The 12852-nt window shown below is 41.6% G+C and overlaps 1 protein-coding gene across 2 annotated transcripts in view; it reads right to left on the bottom strand.

The window, feature by feature from the left end:
• The window catches only part of LOC136044614 (N-acetylated-alpha-linked acidic dipeptidase 2-like), a 30278-nt gene extending 21391 nt beyond the window's left edge, over window positions 1-8887 (bottom strand). Inside the window, exons 1-7 of one of the 2 annotated variants that reach the window (XM_065729979.1) lie at window positions 8806-8887; window positions 7571-7682; window positions 5625-5811; window positions 4144-4245; window positions 3257-3382; window positions 1382-1568; window positions 8-101 (exon numbers count right to left, since the gene is read on the bottom strand). In XM_065729979.1, coding sequence (XP_065586051.1) covers window positions 8-101; window positions 1382-1568; window positions 3257-3382; window positions 4144-4245; window positions 5625-5811; window positions 7571-7682; window positions 8806-8887 — 890 coding nt within the window. Of the gene's footprint in view, window positions 1-7; window positions 102-1381; window positions 1569-3256; window positions 3383-4143; window positions 4246-5624; window positions 5812-7570; window positions 7683-8805 lie in introns of those variants that run through there. The other variant, XM_065729978.1, reaches the window with a different exon arrangement.
• Between the last annotated feature and the right edge of the window lie 3965 nt (window positions 8888-12852).

Here is a 12852-nt window from a genome sequence, read left to right as displayed (position 1 = left end):
TACTCACTGTAATAATACTTCTGCATCATGATATCCAATGGGATGAACTGGGATTTTTGGAATCCCTACACCTTCGTTAACTTTGTATCTGAAAGTGTACTCTAAAAAAACAGAACAAAATATCCACTGTATAGCATTCTTAGCAGTTTCCACCAAAGTAAACTGAGATTTCTTTTGATCAGTGCAGCCACACAGCAGTCACAAGCATACATCAAGTTCTTAATCATTTTGTAGATATTGCTTTTAGGAAAGTAAAATGCAATAAGTCAGACCCAATGGTGCATCTGCACAGCCCCCACAAGAGGTCTAATGAGGATTCTTAAAGAGGCTGATTGCATCACATTCACAGGACATCAAGCTGAAGACATCTAGCCACTGGAAGAACAGTGCCTATCAGACACGTTTCTTTGTTTCTAAACTTGCCCGAGCATCCACCTGAAGTTGTCGGTAGAAAGAGATTATTGATCTAGATGCATCCCGAATCTGAATGCACACTTGGCTGAAGGCTAGATTTGCTGTCCACTATTTTGCCTCTTAAAAGCTGAATGTGGGAGAACCAGCTTGGTGTTTGCCTTCTGCAAGCTTCAGAAGACATCCACAGATGCATTTGGGGGTTGGACTCGATGATCTCAAGAGGTCCCTTCCAGCCCCTACAATTCTGTGATCTTATGATTTACCTAAGTTGCAGACATTCACAGTCTCTATGAACATAGTGAGCCATGTGCACAGAGTCTGCCCTGTTAGGTTTAATTATTTTCTGTATGGTGTTGTGTGATGCCCCCAGTAGGGATCACACAAACCAGTGACCTTTCCGGAAGCCCCTTGTATTGCCATCCCATTGGCAGCCAGGACTGGTTAGGCACCTTAATTCAGGATGCCTATAGGGACAAGATAAGCATATGGTGTCAAGCTTCAAGAGGCACTAGGCTACTGTTATTTTTATTGCAGAAATTTAAACCCTGTATAGAGAATTTTAAACTGTTTTTCTACTTGGAATTTAGGATGAGGAAGAAAACACACCTCCAAGCACAGCTATTACTCCTCTTTGATGATAGACTATAATGCAGTTTAAACTTGTCCTCTTGCAAAACATGGAGATTTAAAAACAGCTACAGATTGTCACACATTTTCTACTACTTTGCAGTCTGTAAACCTGAAATCATTCATCTGAGAGTTATAAGGCTGAGAAAATGCAAAGAGATTTTCCAAAAAACATACTTTCTCCACCTAACTCAAAGGCAACCAGTAGAAATGACATAACTGGCAGAATGTAATGTGTATATTCCTCTTTGCATCTGTACCAAAACCTGATGAATTTCCAGAGCTACTGAAACTTTCAGTTGTTGTACTTGATGGCCCAGGGCACAGATCTGTCACTCACCTTTTGCAGGATAGCCAGGTGTTAGAGGGTCCCCAGCTCCATTGAGGTTCAGCACATTCCCACGCTGGACTCCTCTGTCTGGAAGGTTCCAGCCATCTGGGTAAGGATCTACTCCTGGAGCACAGTAGTCAGCAGGGTCTGAATAAAGTATGATCCCCAGGGCTCCTGCTAAAATGGCATTTTTAACCTGTAAAATGATTTGGCATTAAGAAATTTGGGGTTTCTTAAGTGCACTAATAACTTTGAATGTTGTGATTTACTTTCATGGGGACATAATTTTAGAAGATATATATGTGGAAAAGTGAAAATGATCACAGACTCAGCAGAAAAAAAAAACACAACAAAAGACATTAAGTTCATTATTTGTGTCACACCTTTAAATCATACCTCAAAGCTATAAGATAAAGCACAAGGCATAACAACAAGGTAAAAGAACTGACCACCACCCTCCCTTCCCCACTACCCTCAATTTTATTGGAGTTAATGTCCAAAGCCAAAGGAGCAGTTACTCAATGTGTGTGCATCAGAATCCTTGTTGAATCCTTCTCCAAAATACTGCAGCTCTTCAGATGAAAAGTTGCAAACACCTTGGCTCTACAGACTACTCTGTTCCAGAAAATAAATGTCTTGCCAGAACTGCCTGAAAAGTTTGTAGTCATACCACTCTCAGAAGACTAGTATACTTACTGACTTTTCTTGTTTTACCAGTTACTGTTAAGAAGGCAGACACGCTGGATGCATTACCAGGGCTCTTTAACATAATTATCAATGATATAGATGATTGTACTAAGTGTACTTTGTAATTGACACCACACTGAGTGTTGCAGTTGATATGGCAGAAGGAAGGGATACCACTAGAAAGACCTTGATAAACTCAAGAGCCCATATCAGGGCCCATATCAATCTAATGAGGTTCAACAACACAAAGTGCAGAGTTCTGCACTTGGGCTGGGCTAACCTCAGGTATGTAATACAGAGTGGGAAAAGAACTCCTTGAGAGTAGTCTTCCTGAAAAGGACAGGAGAGTCCTGGTACATGGAAAACTTAACACGAGCCAGCAGTGCTCTCTTACAGCCTGGAAGGCCAACAGTATCCTGGGCTGCATCAGAAGAGGGGTAGCAGCAGTACAAGGGAGGTGACTGTCCCTCTCTACTCTGCCCTCGTGAGGGTAGCAGCAGTACAAGGGAGGTGACTGTCCCTCTCTACTCTGCCCTCGTGAGGTCACATCTGGAGTACTGCATCCAGGTCTGGGGCCTCCAACACAGGAAAGATGTGGAGATGTTGGAAAGGGCCCACAGGAGGGCCATGAAGATGACCAGAGGGCTGGAACACCTCTCCTATGAAAACAGGCTGAGGGAGCTGGGCCTGTTCAGTATGCAGAAGGCTGCTGGGAGGTCTCGTTATGGCCTTCCAGTATTGAAAAGGAGATTATAAACAGCAGAGAAACAAACTTTTTACATGGGTAAACAGTGATAGCACAAGGGGAAATGATTTTAAATCAAAGGAGGGAAGATTTAGATTAGATGTCAGGGGGAAGTTTTTCACTGAGATGGCAGTGAGGTGCTGGAACAGGTTGCCCAGAGAGGTTGTGGATGCCCCGTCCCTGGAGGTGTTTCAGGCCAGGCTGAATGGGGCCCTGGGCAACCTGATCTTGTACTTGATCCTGGGCAACCTTGCCTGTGGCAGCGGGCCTGGAACTTGATGATCCTTGAAGTCCCTTCCAACCCAAGCTATTCTATGATTCTATGGTTCCACTCATATCGGAAAATATGAGTGGAACCAAAACTTACATTTGCCTTTAACTCCTGCTGACTTTACCATGAGCAATATTAGACAGAGCTACCTACAAAAACAAAAATAAAACACAGCACTTGCTTTGTTTCCTCTGAAGATCTTCCCATATCTGGCTATGACAATCTTTCCTGTACAGTTAATTCCCATTTCACGCTCCAGCTTAAAAAAATCTTCAGTACGGCCGTAATTCACATATACCAGATCTGCCTGCACAGCAAAGAAAAGCAGTTTGTTGGCAACTGGTCATTGAACAAACAAAATATCTCTTCAATTTTCTTCACATGTGATATATTTCCATAAAAATAGTTCCACTCCCGATAGAAGTAATAGCAAAATATTTCCATAATATCTACGGGAAATCTAGTCTCAGGCAGCTGACCTTCCTGTATTACCCTGCACTTAACTGCTGCCCAGCAGCCATGCAAGCCAAGGCTGAAAACGAAAACAACACAGTCTGCTAAACTGGCAAAGTTCTGTGGCCATGGATAGATATTCCTTGTATATACAGCCACTTGCTATTATATAATTTAATTCATATATATATACAAAATAATGTTGTCCCTAACTGATCCAGCCATGAAGAATTATTAAGAGTCATTTTTTAGCCTTTGAAGACAGACACTCAATCTAAACTGATTTATACAGTTATTTCTACTTAAGACTCTTGGAAACCCTTTCCATGTGACTGAGTAATGTGGAGTAACCCAAGGCATATCCAGCATTTTCCATAAATGTAAAAGCTCTTCTCTTGTTTTGTGAACCAGATTTCTAGCACGTTTAGAAAGGTTTCTTTCTAATAGACCTCTAACCTTCACACAATATGTGGTCTAGCTGTCTTTGTCTTCCCTTGAATGAATGGGTAATTAAAATTTCCACAAGAAATATTTTGAAATGTGAAGCAATCTATTCCATCAAGTGTTTCTCAAAACATTAATTCAGATAAAAATTCTCTCACTTTTCTTTCTTACCTCTGGCGTTCCTTGTGCTGAAAAAGCATTATATGGTGGCAATATATCAGTAACATTTTCATATCCCTGAGGAGGTGTTTCAAATGATGATGTATTGAAAATCTATCAACAAACAACATAAGTCTTTGGTCAAGCAATGTACCTCAAGGATAAGTTTGGTTAATACAAATGATATGCTAGTTTCCATAAACTGTCAGCAAAAAAATGGAATGCTAATTATCATGCATAACTTCAAAGAACAACCAGCTAAGGATACATAGCTGAATTTTTATAACATAATGCTGCTATAAATACAGATCACTCTTCAGAAGATGATCATCAGTTACTTAAGTAAAGAAGTAGATGAAAAATGCCATGAGGTGGTGTCAACAGAAAGATACCTAGCTCATCCATGGCATCACAGACATTTTTTTGTAATAACACCCACCTATGTTATTACTCATGTCTTCACCTCTCTGAAGCAGTTATGCTTCAGTTAAACACATGGCCTTTCACCACTGTCTATCTGTAACACCCATGTTGCCTCAAGGTTAACCTCTACTCCTTGCTACCTTGTGAGAATCTCTCTCAGAGACTGTGTTAAGGAGTTTCTGGAAAGCTTTCTCCATTCTTTCACCTCTAAGCTCATTCTTTCCTCAGCACATATTCCTCAGCTCCTACCAAGGGTCTCCACTCCTGCTAATGTGCAATGATGCTTCCTTAGCAGCTCCATCTTCCCGGGTCACTTACGCTCTTTGTCAGATTTTACTTCTACCTATTAATTCTTCTGGGTGTATAAAATAAAGAAGGTGACAGCATATGAGTTATTTGCTATTACTTCCAACACCCTAGAATGCCAATAAGATCACATTCAGGGCAACTGAAAAGAGGCAGTACTTCACACAGAGGGCAGCACCTGCATGGCATACCTCAGCAATACATGGAAAAAAGAAATTGCACAGATATTCAAGCAGACTCTGGACAGGTATTCGGGACAGAGAGCTAATGAGATTATTAACCAATTAAATACTTGGAAAAGAGGTCTAATGAAGATTCTTAAAGATGCAGTCACACTCAGAGAACATTTGAGCTGAAAACACGTAGATACTGGAAGAATTATGCATATTGGACACGTTTCTTTTTCCTAAACTTGCCTGAGTATCTACATAAAGTTGTTTGCAGAAAGAGGATATTGGTCTAGATGTACCCCTAACATGAACCTGCGCTGTTATTCTTACACGTTATAGCACATGTGTGTTGAGTCCCCACCTATCTTCATGGCCTTTCTCTTCTGCAGGAGTCCATGAGAGTTAAGCCACTCTGTTCTGTTCTGCTGCACAGTATATACAGAAAACCATATCTACATTTGAGTTCTCTTTCCACTGGAATTTTTATCAGATTATCAAGCCCAGTGCTGGGATGAAGGACTGGGAAGACAGAGGAAGGCACTATTTCTTTAAAAAGATCTTACATAAATAAAGCTTAATCATTAAAAATAGCACCTCATTCCCTTGTTCATCAATTACTGAGATGTAGTTTGGCTGCGTTTCATTTGGGTAGGAAAGCAGCACATCATAATGAACAAGTTCTGCTGAATCCAATCCAAATTTCTTCCACTGGCCTTGAATTTGTTTGGCAAGAAGAAAATTCTGCTCAGTTCCTGCGAGATGAGGCAACTTGGTAAAGGACCTGGAATAGAACCAAAAGTCACTGGTGAATGCTAACTGCAGGAGAACACAACATGCTAAGGACACGGTGCCTGCATTTTCTCAGTGTCCTTGGTTGTTTTTTGCCACTCAATTAACTAGTCTGAAAAGCTAAGAACATGGGCCAAAATTCTCTCATTCACAGTCTTTTATGCTTTTAACAAATTTTCTGGAAAGTGGGTTATGTTTTTTCTGCAGTTCCAGTCTTTTATTTGATATTAGGAAATAAAAAGTATGAAGCATTTGGCCCATCATCAAAGTAAGTAGACAAACCAGATACTGTCCCTACCCTATGGCTAAGAAACTTCAGCATAACTGCAGAGGTATTTCAGGCTGTCATTAGTCTGCATGTTGCCTAGACTCTCACCAGGACATGACCACCAGGAACTCTCCTATCTGTGGAGAGCAACAAATACAAAATAAATAAGGCCTACAGACTTAGAAAGCTTATAGACATTAGAATTGAATCTCTTGGTTTTAGAATAAATGTAAAGTAAACAAATTTGTCAATAATCATTTGATGCTTCTAATGTGGGTGCAGACCTCCATTCTGAATACCAACACATTACAAACCTGAGGTTATATTTGTTGACTTTTTGTGTGAAATTATTTCTTCTTCTGTTGCAGATATAAACACGCACAGGAATGTTTTTGATCTTATTTTTAGTTTCCAGTGAAATATATAGCAAAACAAGAGGTTATTTCTAAATCCTTGGAAGTTTTAGATGTTTTGAAAGAGCTGCAGTAATGCACAATGATGATAAAAAGTATATTTAATTAAAATTCACAACATGTCAGACTTAACCAGGCATGTACATACACTGTGTTCAGACAGGGACCTCTGTCTCATAAGAAAGACAAGAAGGCATGATGGAGTCTCAAGTGCTCAGTTAACAAGATATTATCCATTCTTACCACACTGAAGTAGTTTTTAGTTCATTGAATCAAAGAATCATAGAATCATTAAGGTTAGAAAAGAGCTCTAAGATCATCTAGTCCAATCACTAACCCATCCTCACCATGCCCACTGACCACATCCTTCAGTGCCCCATCTCCACAGTTCTTGAACACCTCCAGGGACGGTGACCCCACCACCTCCCTGGGCAGCCTGTTCACTGTTTCTGAGGATAAATTTTTCCTAATATCCAGCCTGAACCTCCCCTCTTAATCATCTCTTGTCCCAAGTTGTAACTATACAAATAACATAGTGGCATGCAAACTTTGTAACATTTTGAATGTATGAATTTTCCACTTGAACTAACAGGGTTAGCTGCTTATACAGAAAATTAAGCACACATTGGACAGATTATCAATCAAATGTAACTAACAGCAATCAGTCTTTACCAAATAAAATTAAATAATCTCTGTCTGAGAACAAAGAACAAAATTCTTCTCTGATGCTAGAGTTTCAGAGACTCATGAAGAAAAAAAGCACTTATACTACTCTAGATGAAGACTATAGAGAATCTTCATAGCAAAAATTTATGATAAGCACTGGAAGCAATACAGCTTTAGGGAAGTACCACTGTGCTGAAGAGGCAGCTTCAAAAATGGGGAGGAAAGAAGCAGAAGGGTTGCGGATCCCTCCCTTCTCCTCTCCCCAGACAGCCTGCACAAACCAGGTATTTTTAATGCATCTTAACAGCTCTGCTTTCAGGGACTGCTTCTCAGAGCTGATGTTATCGCTTTCTGGCTTTTGTGGGTGATAAAATTAACCTCAAACCAAGATGAGCAGGGCTTACCGAAGGAATTGCCTGATGCTTTCAGCTTTCATTTCATCCACAAGTCTCTGTCCCACATTTTGGAAGACATCCAAAGAGCTGGGGTTTTTTTCAGTCGGTTTTGTCAACCATCCTGAAACATATTTTAGAAAGTTAGAAAATGTCATTATTGAGACATTTTTGAGATTATTGAGACATTTTGACATTATTGAGACATTACTGAGACGCTGAAACTATCCTACTTAGCAAGAGCCCCAGTTCTCACATATCTGAGCCCACATGGAACTTAAAGTACTGAGCGGTCTCATCAAAGCCAAGAGGATGACTGGGGCTCAGAGTACCCCCTGGCTCAAACAGAGGAGTAAAACAGAGAAGCAAAAAATATTTCATGGGCTGAGTTGCACTGAAGAGTGATATCATTTAAAGAGCATACCCTAAATTTCTGGTCCATACAGATCATTTTTAAGGTGGGTGCATCTCTTGTTTGTCTTTAACTATGGTATAAATTCTGAATTACGTGTTTGCAGTGGGAGATTTAAATGTCTGATGCTCGTAATGAAGTTCCCTTAGTTAATTTATACAGATATTTAAAAAACTGAGTTTAAGCATATTCAAAACAAAAGCGTAGGACACAAAAGCCCCCATAGCACAACCACCAGATATTTGCTGTTCAGGGATCTCCTAAATGAAAGCACCATTTTTTTTCATACCCTTCTTTGATGCTTTAGCCTCATGCTTTTGCTGCAATGCAAACTTAAAAAGGACAGATGCAGACGTGCAAGTTCAGACTTAAAATAAAATGTTGCATGTGACTGCAGAAAAGAATCTGAAGTTCTAGTGGAGAGCACTGAACATGACAGAAACTTCAGCAGCTCCACTCTTGGCTGTTAGTCAGAACTCCTCCTTGCCTACATCCCTTTAACAGAATGGGAACATTTAAATGGTCCTTCAGTAAAAAGCAGAGAATAAAAAGTAAAGAAAAAAAATATCCAGTCCAGTTTTGCAGTCACTTCCAGACTCTTCTGTTACCCTCTTCTCCCTGGACTGCCTTATTACAGGAAGCTGTCAGTTCACCCTGACTCCTCTTGTATCCCTCTCCTTCCCCAACCACCCAAATCAGAGAGATGAAAAACACTCTCAGTGCGTTTCCTAAAGACCGTAAATAGCAGCCCAAGCTCTCAGATGTGAAGTTAATATATGTCACACAGAAATGTCTGTGGAGGGCAAGGGCTGCAGCCCAGTGCTATTGTACTCACCTGTGAGAAAGCCCAGCACGAAGCAGCCCAGCAGCCCGGGGCAGCCCAGCCATGTGCAGAGAGTGGCCCTGCTGCCAGCCATACAGACAGCTCTGTGGAGGTGGAGGGCAGGCAAGCTGCTGCCTTCCTCCTCCTCCTTCTCCTCCTCCTCCTCCCCCCCTCAGCACCAGGGCTGCCTCTAGCTTCTGTGATTCTCAGTTCACGTCCAGTCTAGGCAGCTGCAACCCTGCAATGAGGATGGGAGGATTTTCTGAGCACAGTAACATACCCCACAAGGCAGCCTGCATATCAGAACAAAGGCTGTGCAGCAAGCGGGGCTTCACTATTATTTTAAAGACTACTTTCTACTGATTATCAAGACCTTCTGCTTTTGGGAGTTCCTGTTTCAAGCTTAATCACAATCAGTGGAAGTGGCCACAAGATGAAATCGAGGAAGGGAAAATCTCTTTCTCTTTACTGAGGAAGCACTGAATTACTCCTCTTTGTAATCTGTGGTTACGTTGGCAAGCGATAAATACTACAATTTAGATTAACCAATGGGGACACTTCCAAATGCCACTTTCCAACTCAGACATGTTGCCAGAGGATTTCCTCCATCATCTAGCTTTTTACATTTTGGATTACAAGGTTTTTAGCATCTAGTTTTGACAATCTAATTCCACCACATCCATCAGTGTTTCATGGGAAAAGAGGCAGCTCAGCCCAGGGAAAAGCCAAGGCTTTTTGTGCAAACTTACCCTGGCTTTGCCTATCTCTCTCTGCCACTGAAGCCAAGGTGGATCTTTCTGGAACTGAGGGCCTGCCCATGAGACTGCTTCTCAGGATGAAGGCAGGAAAGCTTTTCTGGGAACCCAGACCAGCATGTTGTTCTTACTGCACACTCCCAAAAGTCCAAAGAAGATTGATCCTGTGAAAGAAATGGCAGTGCTCCAAGTATCAAGTATATGATTACTTCAAGTGTCTCAGAGTGTACTGGGAGGAGAACATTCAGAAATAGCTGGAAAAGCTGCTCAGTGTCCCAGTCACTGCAGGAAGGGCCAGTCAGGAAGGCCAGAGATGAAAGAAGAGTTACAAGACTTAGAGATTCTCTTCCAGTCAAAGCCAAGAGCTTGAGCATATGGCCACGTGGCTGGATGTCTGTTCAAATGATAAGCAAGAATGATAAGCAAGTCCAGTTTCTTATTTTTTCCTTCCTGTCATTTCCTAGATGCTCATAAGCCATCACAAACCCAGACCAGCAAGGCCTTTTTGCACCATCTCACTTGACGTACACAAACCAGATGGAATTCCACCTACAGAAAATATAACAAATGAGCATGTTGGTGTATTATTAGCATTTATACAGCACCACAGGTGTAGGACTGGCACATAATAGCAAAGTCACAAGGGCTTTTGGAGATTAATGCCTAAATTAGACCTCACATGATGGTAACATCAGTGGAGGAAGAAGGTAAGAATAGTAACAATGAGACAGTACAAAGTGTATTTATCTCTATATCTTTCTACATCCTCAAAATATCAGCTGTGCAGAGACTGAATCAGGCATCTCATGTTTAACACAGCAACAATCTAGTGGCTTCTACTGTTTAAGACAGAGTTCTAATACAATTAGTTGGTACCTGTGGCATGTTCTTAGACTCCGTGGTTTGACCACAGTCAGAGTTCATTATGTTTCATTTAAATGTAAGCATAACATAGTATGAATCTACACCTCCAATAATCTTGGTGCACTGTGGAGGCGAGTTCAAGGAGTGGCATTTCTACACAACATTTGTTGCTGACTCTCCTGGATCGTATCTATTATATATAGAATTGAAATGGCTTGCTGATACACTGCAAGAGTATACATAAGCTATCTTATCTACATTAGGAAGATGAAAAAACATTTAAAGGCTAAGCAAATTCCATTCTTCTAAGAGAAACAGGACTTTTGGTTAGATAACAGAATTTATAGCTGCTGCTGTCTTCCCTTTTGGAAGAGGTGATTCTTATAGTGTGCACAGTGGCTCAAATTGTTTTTCAAGGGAAGGGAAAGGGAATGATGCCTCCTATACCCAGTTCCATTTTCCTCAGTGCCTAAGCTGGGACAGGGGGTTCTCCTTGTTTTTTTTTTTTCTTTTGCTGCTCCTTTTCTTATCCCCCTCGTCCCCATCATTTTGTTTCTGCAATTCCCCTACTTTCTTTTCTTTGCTTATACTACCAAATCTGAAGTATGCAGTGTAAGAAATGCAGCTGGTGTCTTGCACATTTGCTGCTTCCTGATACATGGCCTGAGTAGCCCACAAGAGACATTACTAAATCACAATGCCTAAGTTGTACTGGCAGGTCTTAACTATGCTAAAACATCTAAGAATAACTGAAGCCAGAGAAAAATGAGCCTGATGTGGTGAGAGCTGAAGTACAGCATGCCTGGAATGGAAAATCACGTCTGTGAGGAGGTAGAAGGAGCTGCTCCAAACAGAAACACATAGCTCTCACTGAGCATCTTACTTAGCAGTCAAGGAATGCTCAACTGCAATTTCAAGTCAACAGCTCCCTTCTGACTCTGCCAGTTTCACAGTCTCCCCAGAGCTCTCTCATGGCCTCTGCAATCTGTGACTGCTAGATTAAAAGGGCAGCAGATTCTGATGCCTTGAGTTGGAGACTCTGCTATCTTGAACTTCAGAAGTCCTTTATCAGATTCCAGATAAAGTTTACACTACTGGCAGCTAAGTTCAGCTTGCAGACTTTGAACCCTTCTTCAACAAGAGGAATGTACCCAGTGAGGTAGAGAACTGCACATTAACTATAAACCAAAAGAAGCCTAACGGTGTCTATGAAAAGGCTCTCAAGAAAGATCATGAGAAACAGCAACTGAACCAAAAGCTTTTCCTGAGGGAATGAAGCACTAGTACACGTTGCACAGATGGGTTATGCAGTCTCTGTCCTTGGAGTTCTTCTAGACCAGACTAGGTGAAGCCTGTCCAACCTGATCCACCCTCAGAGCTGACCCTGCTTGATACACTGGAGGGAAGGGAAGCCATGCAGAGGGACCTGGACAAGCTGGAGAACTGGGCTTGTGTGAACCCGAAAAGGTTCAACAAGTCCAAGTGCAAGGTGCTGCATCTGAGCTGGGGCAATCCCAGATACTGATACAGACTGGGGCTCCTGGAGAGCAGCCCTGCAGAAAAGGGCTTGGGGGTCATATGGTGGACGAGAAGCTGCACGAGTCAGCATTAAAGGTTGAGGGAACTGGGCTTGTTTAGCCTGGAGAAGACTCCAAGGAGACTTCTTTGTAGCCTTCCCATATTTGCAGGGAACATATAAACAGAAGGGGGAACAACTGTTTACACAGGTCAATAGTGATAGCACAATGGGGAATGGTTTTAAACTAAGGGGAGATTTAGGTTAGATATGAGGAGGAAGTTTTTCACTCAGAGGGTGGTGATGCACTGGAACAGGTTGCCCAGAAAGGTTGTGGATGCCCCATCCCTGGAGGCATTCAAGACCAGGCTGTATGTGGCTCTGGGCAGCCTGGTCTGGTGGTTTGTGACCCTGCCCATGACAGAGGGTTTGAAACTGGATGATCTTTGAGGTCCTTTTCAACCCAAGCCATCCTATGATTCTATGATACACACACTCTGACTGCAGCTGTTAGAGCTGCTGCTCCACCACACTATCAGCTGTGGTCCAGCTGCAAATTTCAGACAGCTTACATACAGAGAGACAAGTACAGGTCCCATCTCAAAGATCCTGACTACCAGTCTGCTCTGTCTCAGTCCAGCTGATGTTTACTTGTAAATTCAACACATTCTGTCAATTTTCTTTTTTATTCCTATTTATAACCAACTTCAAAAACATTAACTCCATAGTCCTTCTTGGCCAATTACTGTGGATTAATATCAAAGCTTAAGAGAAAAAATGGTTAATCTGGTCAACAGCAGTTGGTAGCATTAAAAGTTTGACTCACTGTGTTAAGTCCAACAAGAAGGACTGATGATTTCTGATTAGATATAAGAAATCCTGGAAAGAAAGCACTGGAACAGGTTGCCTGGAGAAGCTATGGAT

The sequence above is a fragment of the Cyrtonyx montezumae genome, unplaced genomic scaffold (genome assembly GCF_038088225.1).
Source record: "Cyrtonyx montezumae isolate F1298 unplaced genomic scaffold, pur_monq_1.0 scaffold_12, whole genome shotgun sequence".
NCBI lineage: Eukaryota > Metazoa > Chordata > Aves > Galliformes > Odontophoridae > Cyrtonyx > Cyrtonyx montezumae.
The sequence above is the reverse complement of the archived record's forward strand: the minus strand, read 5'-3'. Positions and strand labels throughout refer to the sequence as shown.